The sequence below is a fragment of the Pelmatolapia mariae genome, linkage group LG10_11 (assembly GCF_036321145.2).
Source record: "Pelmatolapia mariae isolate MD_Pm_ZW linkage group LG10_11, Pm_UMD_F_2, whole genome shotgun sequence".
In the NCBI taxonomy this organism is placed as follows: domain Eukaryota; kingdom Metazoa; phylum Chordata; class Actinopteri; order Cichliformes; family Cichlidae; genus Pelmatolapia; species Pelmatolapia mariae.
The window spans coordinates 34,922,487-34,948,226 of NC_086236.1; the positions used below are offsets into that span (position 1 = coordinate 34,922,487).

A 25,740-nucleotide genomic window follows, 5' to 3' on the forward strand; every position below is an offset into this window, starting at 1 on the left:
CCAGATTAGCAACAGGCGACTAAACCTACGGTGAGGGCTCTGTAAGGAAAAGGTGTGAAGACATTCTGGGAACTACACTGCTAGTACATCGGCGTGTCTGACAAGATGAATTTAAAATAATTTATTAAAAAAATTTTTTTTTAAAGTTTCTGGATCAATCATAATACATCTGCTCTGCATGCTGATCTCTATCCTGGCAGATAAATACCAAGACTTCAAACATTTCACGCCAGTCGGCACTTCTTACAGCTTGCTAGCAGTCAGTTAAGTTAACTGTCAGGGGGCAAAATGATAAGCTGGAGTGACCTTAGGGCACGATCGCCAGCTGTTGAATGATGGCAAATGTTTCTAAGAAGGTCAAACCCTCAGAGCTAAAGCACTGCTAGCTGTGACAGGCTGTAGCGGCACCGCTATTATATAAATGGGATATGAAGCAGGGCAGTCAACTGAACTTGAAAGCCTCGGACGACATCATGCGCAGACTTAATAATCGGTGCTTCGCTTTACCCTGTCGGATCTGAAGAGGTAGGGCTCTCACCTTTTGATTACGAGGCAGGTCGTGGACTCTGGCTGGCGGTGAGTAATTGAGCACCAGCCTCTGGAACTCGAGCAAGTTGAACAGAGACTTGAGGTTGAAGAAGGATGAAGAAAGATGAGTGAAATCTTGCATACAGGAAGGTATGTATTACTGATGACAAATCTGAAATATCTGTGTGATGCTGTCATATCAATATGCACCAAAATCTCTGAGGACTGTTTCCATCATATAGTTGAATTTATACCACAAAGAATTAAAGAAGCTATGAAGCCAAACGGGCTTCTAACTCAATATTAACAAGGTACACCTAATAAAGTGGCCAGTCAGTGTACACTTCTATGATAAACTGATTTATCCATGAATGTCTTTTGCATTTGTCACACAGAAAAAGTTTTACAACAAGAATTTGACTAAATCTAGTAAACATTTAAGTATATTACATGATTAATATTAATGAGACACAGCCTGTAAGTACTTAAATATGTAAAACAAACATTTACCATAGAAGGGTATGGGATATACTCATACCCTTTTATTCCTTTTTTCATATATGTTATTATTATACAGACAAGAACATGGTCTATCAGAGATATCATATTTCATCTATAATTATTTTCCCCTTTCAACCTCATCCTCTTCTACCTCTGACACCGTTTCCCTCCACTGCTGGAATCACCTTTCAGATCACCATTAAATTATATTAGTGAGCTGAATTATGGCAACAAGACAGAAAAAATGACTTTGGTTAAAATTATGGATCACAAGTATGTTGCTTTGCCTAGTGAGATTTACAAATTTCACCTGCAAATTGTGCTTAACTAGGTGAAAATGATTTAACGTTTCACCAGAATGGCGATTCCCTCCAAAGGAAACCACAGAACCACATGGTTCACATAATAGGATTTAATGTTTCATTAATTCAGAAAACCTGTAAATAAACTGAAAACTGATCTGTATTTGCCTGACATGGCTTCAAATCTTTGTTATTACACAGAAGCTTTAGCAGTGAGCCGACTCCTTGGGTCACGTTGGGTTTATTTTCTACAACTTCCTAAATAAACAAATGCTTTCATTGAAAGCTCAAGTTGTTTACAGTTACATTCCGACTTCCCTTCCAGCTATCATGGCCCACCCCATTAAATACTGTGATAAAAGACACTAAAGAGGAAACGGTCACTACATCAGACTTTGGTGCGACTTGTTACAAATATGAAAACTATAAATATTGCAGAGCACGCAGCAAATTTATTGCTGTTTTGTAAATGCCTTTTTTTTTTTTTTTTAATTAAAAGCCATTATAAATATGTTTCTTTTTTAAAACAGAGTCCACTGGAGATCTTTGAACATAAAACATTATCATAATTTGAATTTAGAAAAGAGGAACTTGTTTACTCCTGTTCTTCTAACTGCAGTGGTGTCAGGTTTAAGGAGCGCCTTCTACTCCACAGTAGGGGTAAGATTAAACACTGGTGCCAAGCACCATGTGATAGTGTATCCAATGTTGATCTACCATATTTCACCTTAGGTCACATTTTACCACTCAGTTCCCCAGCATACAAGAAGCTGGGTCTTGTTGACATATTCTTGCACCCAGCATTAAGGATTTAGACTCTTTAACTCTCTATTCACTCCTACTTAAGCTGATTGCTGCAGATTACAGCAGTGATATTTGCTTCATAAGCAGGGATGCACTAAGGAATCTCGAGGCCAAGAACTCAAATGCCTTCATAAATCTCCTTTAGCAAAAACAATTTTAAAAAAGTTAATAAATAGCAGTAAAAAAAACAGCAAGGAGTCCAGCTGACAAACAAAAAGGGCTTTCAATTTGAAACAATCCTGTTCACTTGCTTTTGAGCCCTCGGGAAGTACATGTGTCCACTTGTGTGTGCCTACCTGAATGACCGCGCTGAACCAGCAGGTATTGCCGACATTTTTCAGACCCACAGGGCAGTTGTCTATCCTCTTCCTGTCGTGTGGGTTGGGTGAGTCGCTCCATACCTCTGTGTGAGTGCGCTTCAGACTCGCTTTGTTTTCTGCTATACTGGCCTCCAAAACTCTGGAAAAGCAGGAAGGAAATAAACACAAGATAGAGGAAATGAACTTGTGTGTGGGTCACTACATCACCTGCTGCTGGTTATTTACTCTGCATCTCCCAAAAGGTCAAATTTCTTTCACTCTACTCATCTGCTAAAAAACCTACATCATAGTATCCAGTTCAAAAGAACAGGAACGTGAACACAGTCGGACAACAGAAAGGCTCATCCCGATGGCCACTGTGCTTCCGTTGAACTGGGGTTTAAAATGCATAATAACCTCCACATACTTATTACATAGTAGCGGACCAGCAAGTACCATTCTGGATGGTGGCCAAAAATGTATAAATAATAAAATTAAATTATTCAGAGTGGTCAAATAGTCACTGCAGTATTACTCCTGAGAAATAGACGGGTTGTGTAACGCATGAATTTTCTCTCTGATATAAATTATTTACTATTAGACAGATAACATATGCTGCAAAGACACAGCAACTATTTGACCTGACCTAGTTCTATTTATTACAACAGGGATCATGTGTTTCACAATACAAGAGTAAGTATAGTACTTTCATCACACCCGGGGAAAAGATGGAGACTGTGTGGGTGAAGTAAAGTGTGGATTTCTTAAAATATCGTTTCCTGTCAAAGTTGTTGTCAGTCGCTGATACCTGCTGATGGCCTGCTCTTCATCAGTGATGCCCGTCTCCCTGAATGCCCGGTTGGACTCCTCCAAGCTGAGGGCAATGGCCCTCTGCAAGTCATCTTTATCATCTCCAGTCAGGTCAATCACATCTGCATCAACAAAGCACACACGGGCAGCAATTTGGTTTGGATCACCACTAACATGCAACCATCGTTTACACCAGAGCTTCCCAAAGTGTGGGGCCCGCCGCCTGGGGGGGGGGGGGGGGGGGGGGGGGGGGGCACACGCAGAGCCACTGCAAACGCTTGGACACTGCTAGCACGGGGCTCCCACACAAACACAAAGCAGGAGATGAAGCATCGTTGAATATGTTTCCAAACCAACTTCATTCTAAGCCAAAGACTAGAAAATATGATGAAGCATATCTGCCCTTTGGTTTCACCTGCACAAGTGCCAAGGTAGGTCTCCCCTGCAGAATTGCTTTTCCCTTCATCGGGAGCACGCACTGGGCTCTCCAAATCACGGGCAAACAGTATCCCACATTCTTGATTTTTAGTTCACAAACACTTGCTGTAATAACTAACTACTCCTGACATTTTGGAGATGTTAGCTCTTTATACAGTAAAGTTACAGTGGGATACAAATAACATAAGGCCGTTCCTGCCACGATTTGTTCCCCCGGTTCAAATCCCGGACAAACAGTATCCCACAGCTGTTTATGTTTTTGAACTCATTTTGCATAGAGAGGCATTTATTGAAAAATGTATTGATAGCAATGTTGAATATTATTACACAGGAAAAAAACAACTACACGTAAAATAATCACACCGTGACGCCTCTGCCTTTCTAAATGGAGGGACAGAAACTGCGTGTGTATATGTAAGCGTGTAAAAACTGACGATAGTCAGATTAACAGTATTTTGTCTCTATCTGCCATTCTGCAATTCATCTGTGGTGGCCTCAGCCATCTTTTATGGTGTGGTCTGCTGGGGTGGCAGCATCTCTGCTGGGGACAGGAAGAGACTAAACAGGCTGATCCGAAGGGCCAGCTCTGTTCTAGGATGCCCTCTGGACCCAGTGGAGGTTGTGAGTGACAGGAGAATGGTGGCTAAGCTGTCATCCCTGCTGGACAACATCTCCCACCCCATGCATGAGACTGTGACAGCACTGAGCAGCTCCTTCAGTGGGAGACTGCGGCACCCACGGTGTGGGACGGAGAGATTTCGCAGGTCTTTCCTCCCCACTGCTGTCAGACTCCACAACAAAGACTTTAACTGATCATACACACACATCCACAAATGTGCAATAATCTTTCTGGCACCGTTGTATTTTTCACTCTGTTGTATATAGCATTTGTATTCTATTTTTATCCTATTGTATATTTTATTCTATTTTATTCTACTGTATATAGTATTCTATTTTTATTCTATTCTGTACAGTTGTGTACTGTATTTATTCTTATTTTATTTTATTCTAATTGTCCTTCATAACTTTGCACTGTCCACTTCCTGCTGTGACAAAACAAATTTCCCACGTGTGGGACTAATAAAGGTTATCTTATCTTATCTTATCTCATGTAAACAATAACGTGGCGCACAGCGTGACGTGAAAAAAGGCACATACCTTTGACGTTGCGTGACGAACTCTGTATTCCTCGTCCACACGTAAAGGCAAAAAAGGAGTTTTAAAAAAATCTCCGTTTTCGGTGATTCGAAACGCCGTTTACGTGTGGACGAAACAGCTGCGTTTTCAAAAATACCCGTGTAGGTGTGGACGTAGCGTAAAAGAGTTAGTAGTTTATTTTCTTACTACCTGTAATTTATTGCAGATTACTTGTATTTGCTTAATTGTTTACTAAATGTTTGAGGTGTGAAATAAACCGCAATGGAGCAAAATATGGGTGTGTGTGGTTGGAGGATGTGTTTGTGCGTGCACACGCGCCGGGGGGGAGGGGTTGGGGGGGGGGAGAGAGAACATTTTTCTTGTTAAACGAAGGGGGGGCCCAGCAAAAAAAGTTTGGGAACCGCTGATTTACACTCTGGATACTTAGTGTCCGGAACTAAAACTTTGTGTTGGTCAAGTGCGGTGTGTTGAATAACACAATAATGATGTGAAACATGGCAAACATGACATTTTAATACAGATATCCAAGTTTCTCACACATTTAAATTCTAATTGTGACAGGGTCCGGATACATGTGCACGTGTAACAGGAGGCAAATGTATGCTCTGTTATATTAGTTATATGTTAACAACATTCATGAAATGCTCGATTTTGCCAACTGAATCAGCCAGCTACCCATCCAGTGACAACCCTTGACCCGTAGACATAGTCCAACCACACTGGTAGCTGGTGCAGGGTCTGGGTATAGAGGATCTCCAGGGCTATTCAAGACTACTGTAGCAAGTATAGTCCTGGAATATGGACTTGGAGACAGTCCAGCCATGCTATGAGAGACTGGAAATAAAACCCAGCTGAATGATATGAAGGACTGCAACAGCAGTAACTTGTTCAGCAAATCATGTGATGAAGCAACCCAAGATGTGAAAGGGATGCTTGTTAGCAGTGACTGAAATTTGAAAATAAGAACAGGATTGCTTACAAGTGCATCAAAATGCTAAAATTCCCTTAAGTTAAAGCCAAATATACTTGATTAGCTTAGTCAGCTCTTAATTTATGTGAGTGTTGAAGTGAGTATGTCTATTTGTGGGACCACTGGATGTTGACGTGCTGTTCTGAAACTATAACAGCACCAAAAATTGAACCAAGCTACTCACTCGTGTCTGCCTGGCTGCCCACGCTGATGTATCTGTCGCTGGCCACCTGGGACGTCTGGTAGTAAGTAGTCTCATCTTGTTGAGGAACCTTGGCATTCTTCTCTGTCAGAAAGGCCACGGCTTCACCCAGGTCTCCATTACTCACCTGCAGCAACAGCATGTTTAGGTTAATGTCTCCATGTAATTTAAAGAAAATGATTAGCTGCAGGGAAGGACTAGAGAACCTCAAAAATGCCTGCATTTAATACAAAGTAAAACTTTGCTCTAGGAGAAATGACTGCACAGCGCAACTTGTGTCAACAGTTCCATTAGAATAAACTGAACCTAAGTTTAAGACAGAAAACTTTCACATTTCCCACTGATAAAAAAAAAACTGTCTACTGTATACACACAATATCCCTGACTTTTCCAGTTTTTAGCATGTGTTTCAAAATGTACCTGCAGGGCCTGCTGAAGCAGCTGTACATCTGTGGTGCCTGTGACCTCCCTCAACTGGTTCAGTAGTGTCTGCTGGTGCTGTTGAAGAAGAAAAATCATCAAGAGGGGGTTGATAACAGAGCCTGAAAATGATGGAAACTATATTTTACAGGTCCAACTTCTTCTTCAAAAAAAAAAACAAAACAAAAACAAAAACCACGTCACTGGCTTTTAGCCCCCTCACTGGGATGAAAAGCCAACAACTCAATTAAATCAATAAATAACTTACCCTTAACTCATAAGAATGTACAGACGTGTATTGGCAGCTAGATGATTTACAAAAAGCACAGCATGTTAATCAATCCCATCTAAGGGTATATGGGAAGGCTCGATATTTAGTGGGAGTTGTTTAGTCATTTAATGATTTTATCATAATGGTCTTCGGGAAATTACAGTAGGCATCTTTCAGTGTCCCTGCCACTTCATGGATAAAATGATTAAGAAAAAAAAGTAGGCAGATTAACAATAACAAAATTATTAATTAGCTGGATTCCTCAGGGGAAGGCACAGACATTGCACTAGCTGTCCACAGTGTTCCTCAGAGACTGATTAAAATTATCAGGAGTGTTTAACTATCTTGAGCGCTCCTATCGCTCACCTGGTTGAGCAGGTAACACATATGCAGGAAGCCTGCAGGAAAATGGCTTTGACTCTGTCCCTTACCATTCACTGTTTCACAGTCCCATGTACTCTCGACTACGCTGTCCAATAAAAGGTAAAAAAAAAAAAAAAAAGGCCAACCCAATTAAAGAAAAAAAAAGTGTTTAACTGAACATTGATTAATCAATAACAACCACAGCCACACCAACGTCACTTTTGCCTCACATTAAATGATCTTGAACAGTTCTCTTACATGATATGAGGCTAACAGCTGCAGTCAGGACACTATTTATGCAGACTGTATTATAGTAGTAATAATAATAATAATAATAATAATAATAGACTGTCTCTCTATCTATAGATGGATAGATAGTCTATTACAGACAGACAGACAGATACAATTCTTTAACTCAACTACAGTAACTTTTTAAAACTCAAAATTCAAAAATGATTTTTACTTATTTTCTACTGGACCTTGCTGCAGCCCCCTAAACAAAAAACACTTCCCACTAAAAGTCTCCTTTCATTTGATTGGCTGCCTCTTGAAAACAACAACAGCAGGTGGTTGGAGCTTTGGCGTGTGCCTAAGACCAGCGGTCCCCAACCCCCGGGCCTCGGACCGGTACCGGTCCGTGAGTCGTTTGGTACCGGGCCGCGAGAGTTGAGGCTCAGGTGTGAAATGTATGGTTTTCAGGGTTTTTATCGGTTTTCAGCGTTATTTTGTTATCGTTTTTATCGTTAACTCGGTTTTCCTGGGTCTTTTCACGTGTGTTATGAATAAATCTTCTTTTTTTCGGTACCGGTACTAGTTTTATTTTGTTGTATTTATCCGCGACACCTTAAAGGCCGGTCCGTGAAAATATTGTCGGGCATAAACCGGTCCGTGGTGCAAAAAAGGTTGGGGACCACTGCCTAAGACCACATCAGGCAAGATTGTGTTTGTTGCAGTAATAACACAGTGTGAAAGGCAATGCACCTGTGGTGTATGAAATAATTAATATCATGTAAATTTTGTAACGATAAACAACTTGAATTAGTTTCTCATGTCTGTGTTAACTTCAGCTCCACTGTTCTGGGTGGCGGCTGGTGACAGTACTCATTATAATGCTCTGCGGGCTTAGTGATCTACAGTGTAGCAACACCAGTTCTCCACTTGCTGTAGGTTCAGGTTAGAGATGGCCTTCAGCTCAGCTCAGTGCAGGTCTCCAGAGCAGAACAAGGATTGTCACCATCTGCAGTCCAAGATGGCAGAGTGTGTGTTTGGGCAACAGTGAGAACCAAGACCTGAGACAGCTGAATGACACTGAGGACTGCCACAACAGCAACTTAACCTGCCTGCCATAGAGAAAAGACTAGCTAGCTGATTAGCCATGATGGAACTTTCCAAACAAGTAAATTATTAGTAAATCAATCCTGTAAGTGTCTTTACAAGATGAAAAATCATATCTGAGAAGTGTGTGGAATCACTGTATTAACTGTATTAAATGAAGCCCGAGCTTCTGTTTTACAGGCATTACACTTACTGTCATTATTATTTGAAACTTTTGTTGTCTAATATGAGCCACTGTAATAGTACAGATGAGAGAAAATAAGGTTCACTTTAATGTCCAATCACAATGTTAAAAATTGCTCTACACATCCGACTTGTACTTGACAAACTGATACAATATCTAGTGGAAGAGCCCTGACAATGCTCATTCCTGTAAATGAATTTACGGATGATGTCAAACCCATCTGGACTGCGTGGCCCTATCATACACACTTAATCTGCTATACAATGCTTGAGTAAATGCACTATTAATACTAGGCAAATGTACTTTTCCACATCCGATATAGAAGTCAAGAAGACAGACTGTAGCTTTCACAGGTGGAACAGGCGACTGACAAGAAAATTAGTTTAAAGGGCTCTTTCATGATTTAGGACTCATTATTGTAGGTTATTTACACACACCATAAGCTAATTGCACAACAAACATCCATGGCAACGTTGTGCACCACCTATGCGAAAAACATTTCTAAACACTTTCAATGGTGTTGCTCCAGCTACGACACAAAAAGCAGTGAAAAAGAGTGATGTCTGGGAGCATGGCATATCACAAAGCAGCAGGTGTTCTGAGCTATGCTGTTGCGCAGTAAAGGTAAACACACCAGGACAACAACTCCAATTACCAAAAATACTGAATTCTTAATCTTAGATATCAGAGCTGGAAAGCTTGTTGATGCATCGTATACTAATACCATGTAGTTGTGTTTTTGTAACTGCAATACACTACAGGAAGCTATGGGGGCAGTATCACCTCTATCGTCTGCCAAGACTGCACTCAGTACTAATGAAGAAGGACATAGCACGAGCAGCAAAACAGGAGGAGAGAGATTTTAACAGAAAACTAACAGCTAAATGCAGACTGTGCAAAGTGGAACTTTCCTTCCATGACAGCACTACTGGAGTGCACAAGTGTTTCAAACGCCAGCACCATGGAGCTGTGACCTCAAATGTGAATGGGTCCATTTTAGTGTGTCGCGTTGATACTTCGGTTAATATTGCACAGTCGGAAACTTCTCCGGATGATGGTTGCTAAACGAACCCCATTTCAGTTTTGTTAGCTAATGAGTGAAATGCGATAGTAAACCATTAAACAGGAGTAGTTACGCTACGTTAGCGTTTATTCTGAATAGTAAACCTCTTCCACCTAACGTTAGGTAGTTAATCTGTGGGTTGGACAACACCACCTAATTATATATATATATATACATATACGTATACATATACATATATGTGTACACACATATACATATACATATATATATATATAATCAAATAAACAGTTTAACTGGTATTAAACACTACACCATCTGAAAAACACACTGGTCATGGTCTTTTCTGATTCTGTTTTGTTGTTTTACTAGTATTAAGCAAAAGCGTATAGATGAATTTGCCCTGTAAAGAGGCTCATGCACCTCTCAAATGGCTGAAGTCATGACAGAAAGCATCTTTAGCAGGTTTTCAGCAGCTGGGAACATCATCTCAAAGATAGGAGCAAGCCTCACCCCAGAGCATGTCCACTGCAATCGTGAATTCATGAACTGGATCATCTGTAAGCTTTGGAAACGTGTTATTTTAGAGTGGGGGAAAAATCTTTTTGATTTAATTTGAAGCTTTATTTGACCTTATGGACAGAAACCATTTTATTTTCCTATTTGCACTTTATTTTTTGTTTAAATACCACTAGCACTTTAGTTTGCATTATCCTTACTAATTTCATTTGTATTCTGACACTCCTATTGAGTAATGTTAAAGATACATTCAAATTCATATGTTTCCTGAATGATTATTTTCATTTGCCGTGGGACGAGACAACAGGGTGATACTGACAGGTGGGCAGACCTGAGCAGGTGAGGTACTGGAGCCTAGAACAGGAGGTTTTTTGCCCACAGGAAGCAGAGATAAGAGTTCTTGAAATAATTGCTGACTAATTAACAAATTGAAGAAAAATTGGTAGATTAGTCGACTACCAAAATAATCTTTAGTTGCAGCATGTTCACATGGGATCTAAAATACTGATGATAAAAATTTACAATTCAAGTGTAAACAACTGTGCAAATGCCATACAAGCTGATCAGCAAAATTCAGCAATGATGATTCCATTTATGTGGACACAAAATGGCCTAACTTATGTTATAGTAACTGTTTCAAGAGGATTCTTCAGTTAAACTACTATAAAATAAGAAATAATAATAATAATAATAATAATAATACATTTTATTTGAAAGCGCCTTTCAAAACACTCAAGGTCACTGTACACAGTACAGTGACAGTAGAAATGTGAGTTTATTAACTGCTAAGAATATGTATCATCATCAGAATGCATGATGATCAAAAGTAGGACTGTGCCATATCATGACATCCACAATAACCAAAAAGTTTCAAAGTGTTAATCAGGTATTATATACTTCTACGTAAACATTTCCAAACACTACAAAGTCTACTTGTGCGCCTACATTTGCTCTGTCACTACTATTGTCTATAACGCTGCTGGTAACTTGTAGCAACAGATTCACACTTCAGATTAGGTAGTGTGTCATCAATGACTGTAGCTCCTTAGAAAAGGAGGATGGAAAACTCCCCTCACTTGGTTTCTAGTAATAAATGCTACTGCCTGAAGACTGCAAACACCAATAAAACTTAGGTTTGTTTTTTCCTGTGTCGTCATATAATTACCACAAATTTCACTGAAATATCATGATATAATTTTGAGACCAAGACAGCTCTAAGACTAAGGCTGTTCAGTAAAAAACCTCAGATCTGCACCAGCCATATCTTATTATCCTCCAGTAAGATATTCACTTCCTCCAGCTCTAAGGAGGTTTTTCTCTACAAGGCTGGAGGCTTAACTTCTGTTTCTGATGGATGTTATGTGATTTTCCCTGTGCTTCTGTCAACTCTCAAGAGCAAATGTTTTTGCAGAGTCAGTCAATGTAGAGAATGAAGGAAAGTTAACACCTTGCAGCAACAGAATATACAACAAGTCCAATTTGTCTGCAATAACCTTTCAAGTTTATAAAACGAGAATACGCAGCTGACAGGAATACACGCTTCCTATCAACCTTCTAGAGGAAGTGATACTCTGACTTTTGGCCTGTCACTACAGAGAACAACTAATCTTACTTAAGCTTAACAAGTACTAACTTGCGAGGACCAATGTCTAAAATAAAACATGAGTCAGAAACTGTTCATATGCTTCCTCACACCCGCTTCAGTTGTCATAACATTTAAACAATATTTGTAAGACCACAGTGAAGACAGCTTTTCTCTAAGGCTTCTGTTACAGCAGGCCTGTTGTTAATGGTAAGGCATGGTGAGTGGTAAAGAAAGCACTGATACAAAGGTAGTCGTAGTGCGGTGGCTCATGCACCTATCCCGTTAAAACCACTGCAGAAAAACATAAAGACAACAGCTGGATGCCCTCTCCTGTCCAAATGCACATGGATATTTGGGGAAAGTAGCTTTCTCTAAGCATTTTGACCTTTTGTCCACACAAACTGCATTTTAATCTAATGAAAACAGAGCTTCTGAAAAGGTTGTCCCAGAGGAAAGACCTTTGGAAACTATCATTTCTGTGTTTACATATGGATAAGGAAAATGAAGCTCTTGTCTTGCATTCCTTAAAAACCTATGCACCTGTCTTTTTTTGACGTAAGAACTCTGTACCTTGTTTTTGTTTTTTTGTTGTTCCCGTTAGGCTTTTGACTGGCTGACATTTCACCACCTGCTGCTTTGGCATACCCATGACATTGTTCCTTTGCATTTTCACATGGATGTAGATTCTTTTGAAAATGAAAGCAGAAAATCCTTGTTTAAAAACAAAAAGATACCTGTGTACATGTGGAAGTAGCCCAGGACAAGAAATGTGAAGGAAGTTGCACCTGTGACAGATATGGGCCAAGACTACCACAAGAACAGTTTCTTTTTTTAAAAAGGGGGGGGGGGGGGGGGGGGGCAACCAAAAATGAAGAAAAGAAATTGTACAGACAGTATCAGAAGTCCTTTCAAATTTTCTCATCTTGCTATCTACAGGTCTCTACATGAAAACCAGCACCACACCCTGAGTGTTGATGGAGCACGACTACAACAATATCCCAAAACACACTAATCTGCTTTCAAAACAAATCAGACCCAAACTACTTTATACATATGCTCCAATCAGAATCAGCAGAAACCCTACATATTTATTAACACAAGACAAACAATGTATTACAGTACACATTTTAACAGCTGTTGTTGTAGTATGATGTCAGCCACTAATAAGGTCAGGCTGCTCAATAACAGAAAAAATTCAAGTGTGAGCCATTACAGAGGCTCAAGTATTTAGTTTGCCTAAGACCATAACTTGTGTAATGAGCCCACCATATGCCTGATGGTGCTTACTCATGTTTTAAAGGCTGGGGAGCTGATTTATTTGAACACAGCAGGCCTGCGCTGCAGAGCTCCTGGACTGTATGAAGTGTAGTAAAGCATCGCTGCAATTACATAAGACTTTTGCAAAAATATGATTTCTTTTCCTCTGGACCCGCGGAGCAAACATCTAACCTATGATTAAGCAACATCACTCAAGTGGTTACATAAGTAACCAGAGCTATGCGGTACTGGGCATGGTGGCCACGGACTAAATCGCATAACTAGGCGTCTAAGCAGCGGATCTTAATGCACTTTGGTAAAATGAGAGCGGTGTGATCAAATGTAACATAATAATCTGCCTTCCCGGTTATGAACTGTCACACGCCTGGCTTGCAATACGAACACTCAATCCCAGCCAAGCATCGTTGCTCGGGTGGGTTTCCACCTTCGCCGTTGGACATGCTTTGTAAACAAAGGTATCAGATATGTGATGAGTAACATAGGAAACACTTGCTCACACAAACAAAGAGTAAGCACTTGATCAAACTAAACATTATCTTCTTTGGTGGTGATGGGGGGGGGGGGCTAGTTTATCAGAAGACTTCAGCTAAAACCGTCAGAGAAATCAAAGATTTACTTACTATGAAGACGTCGACAAGCTAACGTTAAATCTGTCACTGTCACTTAGCCATCTTTATTTTAATTGACGAATAGCCCATATAGCTGACGTTACCATGCAGAGCATCATGTTATAATATAGGAATAGCTAGCTTCTGTTAAACGTAACCCAGCGTAAAGGACGATGTTGGGGTTTCAGTTAACTTTACGTGGTACCGTTAGCTATCGCTAACGGCTACATTAGCACGTACACTGGCTAGCAAAATATTGAATAAAGCACTGACCCAGGGTAAGGCCCAGCTTACATGCAGTTATGTGGGATTTACAAACGGTTCTTCACAAAAGGGTCACGCACGACGTCTTTAAACAACAATTCAAGGTACACCCTACCAACCAAGGAACTAATTCACCCACCCTCTGCGTTCTTTGAGCTCCTAAACTATGTAGGAATACAGTTAAGCTAAAGTTAGCTAGCCACCAAGTTATCATATGGCAGCTTACCTTCTGAGAATGCTGCTGGAGGACATTCTGCTCCACGGTCATGGCCGGTTCAGTGGGAAATTTTGTTAAATTCAAACCAGGAGTAGCAAAATGCACGATATACCGTTCACCAAAGCGATATAAAAAGGAGATGCTACGACGTCCCCTCCTTAATCAGCGACATTACGGGCGCCATGGCAGAGTGACTAGCGCAAGTCGTCAGCAGGCATGAAAACATTGCTCTTCGCTGCCTGTGAGCTGGGATCGATTACTCAGGTCTGTTGAACTACGTTACCGTCACGAACGGGACTTTTGGGGGAAATTAATGCAAACTACAATTATAGCCAGAGATTTTGCGATTCATTTGAACCACATTGTTATTGCTTAGCTTCAGCACATTTTTAATGCACCAAATCACCAAGGAGTTCTTGATATTTTGTTTGTGTTTTAGTTTCCTTGAAAACAGAATTTCTAGGAAAAATCATTTGGTGAATATTATAGATATATATATTGAAATTAAAATGATTTTAAAAATCGCTTTTGTTGCTTTGTAAGATAAGGTTACAACTGGTCTTCTAATCGGAGGGTCGGGTGTTCGATCCCTGCTTCTTTGGCCAAGATACTAAACCCCAAATTACCCCGATGCATCATTATGACTACGAATCTTAGACAAAGTGCCCAGGTAGAGTAGAAAAGTGCTAGATAAGCATCAGTCCTTACACGAAAATGTGACATTATAATGATAGACAAGTTCCAAAACTATGCCTTTAAGTAAGGCATACCTCCTTCAACTTACATTCACAGTTTGTACAGTGATGTACTGGTCCAATTTCCCATTATAAAGTCAGGTAGCAGTAAAACATACAGTGACTGTTAGCTATAATCCTTGGGTGTGAAATACACACCCCAGACTGTTAAAGTGTTTGTGTTGGACATGCTCTGACTTCATAGTTTTCATGTGATCCACAAGACTTTTTCTCTTAACCATTGTGTGTGCCACATTCTGGGCAGCTGCCTTTTTCGTTTTCCTCCAAGGAGTTTATGTTTTTGGTACTGTTTGCATGCGTGTCATTCTGTCTGTAAACATGATCGCTCGAAAAGTTTTGAATGAATTCTGATAACTCTTTGGAAGGGTGTAGAGTGGGGTCGTGTTAACAATCTATTAAAATTTGGCTGACATCCACTGAGGTCTTCAAGGTCAACTTAATGATTTATCAGTCACAAACAGACAAAAAGCCTTATAATTTAGAACCTTTTTTCTTACAAGCTTGGTGTATTGTCAACCTATAGAAAGTACAAAGACTTAAAATCTGACCTCTGACGTTTTCTTCAAGGTCAATAGATTGACCCGAAGCTCAGAGTGCTAATAATCCTATACACAGCTATTTAAAAACTATGTTTCTTACTGTCATTGTTTGCATTGAAAACATATAGGCATATAGGGAACTATATATGGAAATTCTAAATATCACGTTACTTTGAACCTCTGGCCTCTTCTTTGTGGTTAAATAGGGTCAAATTTGGATAAAATGTCTGTTATCGCTCAAACTTTGCTTAAAATTCTGCTGCCTTTGTTTGTATTGGCAACATTTAGGAAATGATACTGGTATACGGTGAGTTTAAATATCACATTATAGTTTGAATCTGAATCTGATGTCACATTTGACCTCTGATCACACTTTTATGTTTCACATCTGCCGGTTGTGTTAAAGTATATTAAAATGGATCTTTAGTAGGTGACAAATGACAAAGGCATGCAATTTGTTTTTACTGCATTAAAAACTTCTAAAACTACATTTAAAAAACATAGAAAATAAACTGAATATATAGAAAATTTATAATATTATTTCCTTAAAAGTAAATATTGCCTAGACTGAGCTACCTCAGCAGTGGTTTGCTCTATCTGAGTCGTGTTTTTGTTGTTTTTTGTGATGTATTAGTATCAGATTCACTTGAATTCTCATATATTGAGAACTGCCTTTCCCTTTAGTATGCCTTCATGCTCGGTGCCCAGTGTTCACCTTCTACTCCTGATCCTTACCTCCTGTAAGATGAGAGGAATCATTTGGCCTCAAGGAGGTGCTACTTTACAATTATATAACAGTCAAATTTCCACACCCGGCGTTTTCACTCGGGGTTCTGGAGCAAAAAATGCCATCCCCTTCCATGAAAGGATGATAGGGATAGAAAAGGCTGCTTGTCAGGCTAAAGATGACTGACAGCATTCCTGGTTTGTTCATTTATTAGGGGCAGTTATGATCATTTTCTCCTATCACAGCAACATTTCAAAGCTCATGACATCTATTACCTTTATGGTATTTCATAGTTTGTGAACGCCAGCGTGGGGGTCTTGCAAGTGTAAGGCACTGAATTCAGCTGTCCACATTCTGTCCTAATTATTCAGACCGAGATAATAACACCAACATCCAAACACTGGGCATTCAAGTCTGTCAGCTGTTATTAATTCAGTGCAAGATGGAAGAGAACAGTCCTCTCATACAGAACTGGGTCATCCTTTAGATGTTCAGGAATAGCATTGTTGTAATAGTTATAACTGTAGCTGTCAGCATGCTTTGTTAACATGAACTGTGTCATCTAACTAGTACATATAAATATTAATGGGAAACATCAGAACTTTATGATGGCACTGGAAGAAGGATCTAGCAACAGAACTGAGGATATAAACAGGATTTGATCAGTGTACATTTTGTAGTTTCATTATAACAATAACTGCGATTTAGCTCAAACTGAGTTTGAATTTAATCTATATCCATAAACATATATATATGTATATATATAAAACAGTATTAATACATTATTTTGTCATAGCAACAAATCAAGGTTGTGCTGTTACCCCATGCTATTCAGCTTTTCTCCCAGCAGATGGCAACATCCTCCTTTGGAGCACCAGCTTGCATAATAACAGCCCCACACAGCAGCAGCAGAAATGTGGAAAAAGGAATGAAACATGAAAATGATTCCACTTGCCAAATCAAGTAGCATTATAAATCACAGAGTCTGTTTTCATTTTTCAGCATGGTGCCTTAATCAATATTTTATACTTCTATGTGCAGTGTGCTGAAATATTCACTGACCACCACAGAGTGTGTGAAGGTTACCTTAAACACCCAGGGCAGCCTCTTAAAACAGCCTTCTTGTCTGAGCAGACACATCACACAGTTTGACCTCAAGGCAAAAAGTAGAGCTATCAGTCAGAGAATCGGGGAAGCTGTCAGGAAACCAATCAGAAAATAAGTTGATGAATCAATTGGCAAAGTCAAACAGAAGCCGCTGCAGTCTGAATAGATCCTTGGCTGACAAGCTGATGTCTGCTTGTTTGTTGAAGATCAAAACAGATCCCGAAAGTGAGCCCGAGGGCTGTATGATAATAGCTCCACTCACACCAGGACATTGAAAATCCTCCTTCTCACTCTGCCCGATACAGTAATCTAACAACAACGCATGTACATTACAACTGTCCTTTAACACAAGGGTGTAGCATTCATGTTAGTTCATGGGGCCCATATGGTCTAATCTGAACTTCAACAAACATTTTATAATAACGTATTTAAAGTTTGATCCAAACTACATGCCGAGATCCAGAAATATTTTCACTCCTGTGTAGTGATGCCAGTGCTACCAGCTTAAGAACAGCTGAGCATTTAATTGACAATTTGGCTCTATAAATGACTCCACTATAACTGCCACACTTTGCAGACACACCCATCGCATAAATGACTTCATAAAGGAGTAAAATGTTGATACTTTCTTGCATCTTGTCACAGAGATACAACTGGATTTACTTCTGAGTCATATAAATATTGAAGCCATTTAAATATATTTAAATTTGTAATATATGTGAAAATGCAACAACATGACGAGCCGGTGCCCCAGGACATAGACCTGCTTTTTAGACCTGCCAGATCAGTATGTGGGATAAAGGTTTACCCCGCATACTGAATAAAACAGTTGCACGTTATTGTGTTGTAGAATTCAGTTCTTCCACGAACGCACCAATGAGATTTCACAGTCAGTTTTGCTTCTTTATTTTAGCAAATGTTCTGGCTATACCAGCTCCGTGGGACCTGAAAGATAATAAAAATAAGCAGAACTAAAAAATGAATGCTTAAAAATGTTTTGAGATGTGCCCATTTCCCCCCAGGATCTCCCTCTTTAAGCAAACGAACCAACTATGGTGCTTCATGTGTGGCTAAAATAAGACCCTTTGCAAACAGACCAGGTTGGGTTGGCTTCAAGCAGACTTTCTGTATACACATTATATTGCAACAATGTTTTGGAAACAAAATGTTGAAATACCTGTATGGTTATGGGCCATGTGCTGCTCTTGAGTCTGCTTTTGTACCTGCCAGGTTTTCTTCAGTTTTTTTCCTCAGGGGTTTTAGACACGAGCCAGTGTCCAAGAATGATTTGGTTTAAAGTCTATCTATCTATCTGAATTTTTTATGAGTCCATAACGTCTTTAAGAAAAAGAGTCAGCATAAAATTACATATAACTGCAAGGAGTGCAGGTTTTCCGATCGCACTGAAACACATCATTTGTTTTAAAGGCTTATTTGTTAATACAAGCCATTCAGTTAAACCTCATTTCAATCTTAAATTCACTAACGTGAGGGTAACTTATAAACAGGAAAAGCAGACGGCCAATCAGTAAATCAATCAAATCCAGTCTTCTTTTTCATGCAGCAAACCTCAGTGGTTGTTTTCAACACCACTGACTTATTGTTCCCCAACAGCAAATTTATCTGTCATAAAACATGAAGCTGTAAAAACTGATGGATCATCTGAAAGCATTTTTCTTCACACTAAAGCAGGAATATATATATATATATATATATATATATATATATATATATATATATATATATATATATATATGCGTGTATATATATGTGTGTGTGTGTGTGTGTATGTATATATATATATATATATATATATATATATATATATATGGTCCTGCTTTAGTGTGGACCATATATATATATATATTTCCTCATCTGGAAATAAGCAAGATCCATGGACATCTCGGGATCTGATTTTCTTATTAAGTAAATTAGAATACAGACTCAATGGGACCACCGTAGATGTTCCTATATGATATGGAAATAATCAGGTGCCTTAAACCGTCGCAGCACAGCAGCGTCTACAGGCAGTGAAGACATATCACTGCATTTTTTCGGGAGCTGTCGTGCCAACAATAACACAAAGCTTGTTTCATTTTAAAATAACACTGATTGTGTTTTTTCCCCTTTGCTTTTTTGAAGCTTAGAGTGCAGCAGGAGCATTGATTTTATGACAGCGTAAAGAATGAAGTAGTTAAACTCTGTCGTGGCTCGATGTCGGGTATCCTGACAAGATCATTATTTTTGAGGATTTCAGCCATTTTCAAGGTGTCTTTCCCAGATAATGGGCAGGACATTCACCACTTCCCAAATAAACTATGTTTCAAATTTTGTACATTTTTTTAAAGCTTAACAAAAGCAGCATTAGTCTGTGTTTTACCTCTCATCTCGACCTTGTTAACAGAAATTACATGAGGATTGTTTAGTATCATCTTCTTTGTGTACACAATTAACTCTCACTCCCTGCACTAAAAAATTATTTGGATTCACATAAAAAATGGAAAGGATTTCCACGGGACTGATTCTGTTATTTCAACTTAATTTACTTGAGTTAAGCCAACTTAATTAATTAATGATGAATTGACTTATTTACTGTAGTTGAGTCCAACTTCATTGAGCTGATCCAACCCATTACATTACATTAGCCCAACAAAAATACGTAATGCTAATAGAAAGTCATTTATTAATGTAGAAATCTTTTCTGTGATTATTTTAAGTTCATTTAAGGAGGTATTTTGTGGCGTGTTAACATAAAATTTGTCATGCACACCTTTTCCCCCCTCCAATTTATAACAAATTCACATAGTTGTTCTTATCAGGGTTGCCAGGGGGCACTGGAGCCTATCCCAGCTCTCACAGGGCGAGAGGCGGGGTACATCCTGGACAGGTCGCCAGTCTAATGAAGGGCTAACACAGACAACCATTTTGATTCACACTCACGGGTAATTTAGAATCACCAGTTAACTTAATCCCACTAACTGCATGTCTTTCGACTGTCGCAGGAAGCCAGAGAACCCATGCAAACTCCACACAGAAAGACCTCGGCCAGATGGTGGATTCAAACTCAGGATCTTCTTCCTGTGAGGCAACATTTCTAACCACTGCGCCACAGAGCTGTCACTCAAAGCTTGAAAAAAAAGTAGGGAAGCTATGATTACAAGGCTTGATACAGAATTTTCTTCACGTTATTGTCCTTGACAGGTTAAACTATAATAAATAGCAATAGCATACAAATCAAATCAAATCACTTTTATTGTCACGTCACATGTGCAGGTACACTGGTACACACTGAAAAAAAGGCCATGTTGGATTTACTTGATTCAATAGTGGACATTGGTTGCACACAAATGTTTTGCTTTGGCAGAAACTTAAACAAATGAGTTAAATCAACACAGCTTATTCATATTCAACAAACCTGTGCATTTTGTGTTGATAAAACGCAATTGAAACATGTTTAGATGAAGTAAGTTGAGCTCTTGGAATATTTTAATCCTTCACAATTTTGTCATTTTATTTCAATACTATTCAATAACTTTTAGCCCAGTACTACTTGGTCACTTAAATACTACATGTTGTCTTCATATTACATAATGTTCAACAAAGTCTAGAGTCTGGTTAGAATTGAATGTATCTACAACAACTACTATCCTCCTATCTTTATCCTGGTTGCAGGGGCATAACCCTGAAGTGATAGGTTACCAGCCAGGGTACACCCTGGACAGCTCACCAGTCTATCACATAAACACAAAGAACCATTTGCGCCAGATTGTGGATTTGAACCCAGGACCTGCTTACTGTGAGGCAACAGCACTAATCACCATGCCACCAATCCAGGCTTAACAAAAGTAGGAAAGCTATGATTTCAAGGCTTGATGCAGAACTTTCTTTACTTTTTTGTCTCTCACAGGTTAAACCACAATAAAAAGCGATAGCATACACGTGGTGTGTGTGTGTAGTTGTCTGCCTCTTATAACTCCAGTGATTTTCCTGCAGTTTGAAATTTCACGTGATCTTGTTAATTTCATGAGTCCAGCAACTAACCACTCTTACTAGATTGTATCATGTTATCTCAACAAGAACAAATTAAGTTGTTGAATTTCGTACATATCCTACATAATTTAATTACGTTCAAGACAGAAACATGAAATTTTTGTGTTCAAATTACAAGTTAGACTTTTTTAATGTAACAACCACCCAACTGACTTTTTTCGGTATACTGAAAAAAGTAGAGGCGGTGGCTCGACTTGACTGAGATGGATGCCTTCCTCAAACCACGATCCAAAGCGCGTGAGACTGAAATCCCGTGCGGTGTCGCGGGATTTAACATTGCTATATTATTGACTTACTTCACTCGAACATAATATGGACAATTTAATCTACCTGCTCTGCATATTATGTAGTTTCTACACTATATAGTTACACTTAGCTTTAAAGCATGAGGCACTTGTGTTAAATACATGCAAGATTCTTACATAAATCCAAGAGCTGGTCAGTCCCTTTTTTTCAGTGCAGTACATGTGAGTGAAATTCTTGTGTGCGAGCTTCACAAGCAACAGAGTTGTGCAAAAATACAATAACGTAAAACAAGCAAAATATAAGAATGGCTAAATCTGAGAGTAATAAATATATGTACAATATAAGAGTGTATGCATTACTGGATGTGTATACTAAATATGTTTTTTTTTTTTGTTTTTTTTACGTGTGTGTGTGTGTGTGTGTGTACATATTTTACAAATTAAATAGATTAAACAATAAAATAAAATATATAAAATAAAATAAAATATACAGCGGTTGGTGGTTCGACATGTGCAAAACAAGTGGCATTTATATACAGTGTGGAGTGCATAATGTTGAAGTTCCAGTAGTGAGGGTGAGGTGTCTATGAAGTGTTCAGCAGTCTGATGGCCTGATGGAAAAAGCTGTCTCTCAGTCTGCTGGTTCGGGACCGGATGCTGCAGAACCTCCTTCCTGATGGAAGTAGTCTGAACAGTTTATGGCTGGGGTGACTGGAGTCCTTGATGATCCTCCCCGCTTTCCTCAGGCACCGCTTCCTGTAGATGTCTTGGAGGGAGGGAAGCTCACCTCCAATTATCCGTTCAGAGCACCGCACTACTCTCTGGAGAGCTTTGCGGTTGTAAGCGGTGCTGTTGCCGTACCAGGTGGTGATGCATCCAGTGAGGATGCTCTCAATGGCACAGCGATAGAAGGTCCTGAGGATGCGGGGGCTCATGCCAAATCTTTTCAGTCTCCTGAGAAAGAAGAGGCACTGCTGCGCCTTCTTCACTGTTTTGTTTGTGTGTACTGACCATGTAAGATCCTCAGCCAGATGTACACCAAGGAAGCGGAAGCTGCTCACTCTCTCCACAGCAGCGCCGTTGATGGTGATGGGGGTGTGTACTTCTCTGCACCTCCGGAAGTCCACTATCAACTCCTTTGTCTTTGCGACGTTGAGGGTGAGATGGTTGTCTTGACACCAGTGGGTCAGGGCGCTGACCTCCTCCCTGTGAGCCGTCTCATCACCGTTGGTGATAAGACCCACCACTGTAGTGTCATCCGCAAACTTCACAATGATGTTGGAGTTTCTAGTGGCCGTGCAGTCGTAGGTGTAGAGTGAGTACAGGAGAGGGCTCAGTACACACCCCTGTGGAGCACCAGTGTTCAGTGTGATGGGGGATGAGGTGATGCTGCCCAGCCTGACCACATGGTGTGTGTATGCTTTTCTGCCTCTTATAACCTCAGTGAATAAATCTTGTGTGATCTTATGATATTGTGAGTAAGGCAACTAACCACTGTTGCTAGATTGCATCACGTAATCTCGAAAAAATAAATTTGTTCACCATAGAAATCATAGAAACATGAAATTATCAGCATCATTTATTGACCACGACGTATCTGAGTGTTGTTACTGACCATGCTTCGAGCAGGTTACAAAATTTAAATAATCACAAACTGGTTTCTTGAGCTGCGTTGATACTAACATGTTAAAAAGGACCAATATCTCTAAGTGATGCTTCCAGCATCTTGTTGAATCTATGATATCCAGAATGAAGGCAGTTCATAATGCAGACGATCACACAACAGTTCTCAACAATAAAATTAACCACACTCTTTATGATGACCCCATTTTCTTTCCATCTAAAGCAGCGGTCCCCAACCCGAGGGGTCCGGACCAGTACCAGTCCGTGAGTCGTTTGGTACCGGGCTGCGAGAGTTGAGGCTCGGGTGTGAAACTGATGGTTCTCAGGGTTTTTATCGGTTTTTAACGTTATTATTTTTATCATTTTATCGTTAACTCGGTTTCCCTGGGTCTTTTCCCGTGTGTTATGAATAAATCTTCTTTTTTTGGTACCGGTACTGGTTTTATTTTGTTGTATTTATCCACGACACCTTAAAGGCTGTGAAAATATTGTCAGACATAAACCGGTCCGTGGCGTAAGGTTAGGGACTGCTGACCTAAAGCACATAAATGCAGCTTCAGAAATTCAGAACTCCAGATTTAACAAACGTGGCTGATAGGTGTGATTAGTTTTAGAGGTGATTCACATAAGTTGTGCTATTTTCTGAAGCACAGTCATTTCATTTCTATTTCATATAAAGAAAAAGTCCAGCTGGCTGTAAATTGCATCTTGCAAACATTAGAAAACATTAGAAAATCAGTTTGTGCACTTTAAATATTCTGTTGTCACTTTTTTTTTTTTTTGAAAAAAGTGACAACAGATGCCAGTGAGGCACTGCCTTGAACTTGACTTCTAATGACCAGAAAGGGATGACTTTTGTGAACGAGAGTCTGTTGTAACATGACCCTTAGGCTCCCTCTTCAGTAAATGCTTTCCTAATTGGTTTATAGTTTCATTTACTAGCTTCAGGTTTTATTTATTTAAAACATGATCTTAATATTGTAAATTAAGGTAAATTAAGGACATGTATGCCTTACCCTGTAACTGCAAGTTTCTAGACTGTGTCCCCCAGTTCCTTTGTTAGCTCTACGCCTCACTCATCCAGCCTTTAAACAGTAACATGGCAGAAACACCCAGCTTGAAGCTACACAGCAAGATTTTCCTAAACAAAGTAAGTTATTAACAATAAAGAAAAAATCAAGATTAATTTGTCCTACAAAAATGGGCATCTATGCTCCATCTGCAGTTGCTGTGGGGCCCAGTTTGAGAACCACAGTGATGAATGAAGAGTTGTGGAATTGTCAAGATCATCAGTCATATATAACCTGGTAACCATGACGTAAAATGTCATATTTAAATGCAAAAGAGAAAAAATTCAGTTTCTGCTGGTGGCCCTATAGTTAAAATTCCTCACAGTCGATAAGATTAATCTCCTGTGAAACGTAGACATCTGTGCAAAATTTCATAGCAACATCAGGACTTTGTCGTCCATAAACTCCTGCTGCTGGCAGGCTAAAAAACTCAACACTAAACAAACAAGTTAATAATTAAAATATGAGGCATGCCACACGAGTACAGGGGCAGCATTTATAATCTGGAGCTATTATATTCCCATATAAAGATAAACTGGTGTTCCTCCCCGTGTCTTATGGATCGTCTTCCCTTCTAAATATTGTATCATGCTGTCAAACTAATAAGTGCTCTTAACATAACATCTTCACTTTCTGAAATGCAACCAAATCCCCTCTGACTGCCAGATACAGCTTCATTCTGTTTTCCCCTTTATGACTTCACACTGAGTTGAATATTAGAATGCTAATTCAACAGAGTTAAGTTTGGCAGGCTTCATCCTAAGTCTGCACAAAGTTCACATCCCAAGATGGTCTTAGCCAGACTGGTTGACACTAAACTGCCCTTTCTCACTGTACCGGGGATTTTGAGAGATGTTTACTTGAAAAGTTCATGACCCTGCAGATCAACCACAGTGTCACGATTCATACAGGAAATTAGCGGTAAAAACGTTTCTCGAAGATGACATCGTTCACATGAGAGAGGTGGAAAATAAAGAGATGGCAGTTCATTGTTTGCTGTCACTCGATTTCGAACTGAGAAAATTAAGATCAGTCAGATCAAGCGTGAGCTTAATCGCCTATGAAAGCAGGAATGGCTTGCTCCCGTCATTGCTAATCGAATACCTCAGGATGTGTAAGCAAGAACTTCTTTGAAAGGAGAAACTTTCTGAGACGATCAGAAGCAATACAAGACGCCGGCAGACAGGAGACTGACACTGCTAGCTCTCCCTAGCCAGTTTGTAAAACATTTACCCTTGTGCTTATCTGACATGGCAAATACCATCCATGTTCTTTTAGTGTCAGCCAAGATCCCTCAAGCTGACAGCCTGCTCTGTGGACTACAGGGACTCTCACTCATCATGAATATTACATCGGGCCTGTTTACAGGCTTGCACATGGACATAAGTAAGGAAGCTTTATAAAACTGCTACCACTGATCAGAGCTGCTGTATTTTCACTTGCAGTGTTCACCCACTCTGCAGCCTCTCTGCACATTTGGACTATTAGTCATTCGTGAATAATTACCACATCATGTATGAGGACTGGGAGGCCATGGGAAACAGTGA

At 39.6% G+C, this 25,740-nt stretch overlaps 1 protein-coding gene across 4 annotated transcripts in view; it reads right to left on the bottom strand.

Annotated features, from left to right (window-relative positions):
• The window catches only part of usp25 (ubiquitin specific peptidase 25), a 33,867-nt gene extending 19,558 nt beyond the window's left edge, over positions 1–14,309 (bottom strand). For 2 of the 4 annotated variants that reach the window (XM_063485187.1, XM_063485186.1), the window contains exons 1-6: positions 14,087–14,308; positions 6,433–6,510; positions 5,995–6,139; positions 3,243–3,366; positions 2,432–2,594; positions 539–625 (exon numbers count right to left, since the gene is read on the bottom strand). In XM_063485187.1, coding sequence (XP_063341257.1) covers positions 539–625; positions 2,432–2,594; positions 3,243–3,366; positions 5,995–6,139; positions 6,433–6,510; positions 14,087–14,128 — 639 coding nt within the window. In that variant the 5' untranslated portion in view covers positions 14,129–14,308. Of the gene's footprint in view, positions 1–538; positions 626–2,431; positions 2,595–3,242; positions 3,367–5,994; positions 6,140–6,432; positions 6,511–14,086 lie in introns of all 4 variants that reach the window. The other 2 variants (XM_063485190.1, XM_063485189.1) reach the window with 2 other exon arrangements.
• Positions 14,310–25,740: the final 11,431 nt, after the last annotated feature.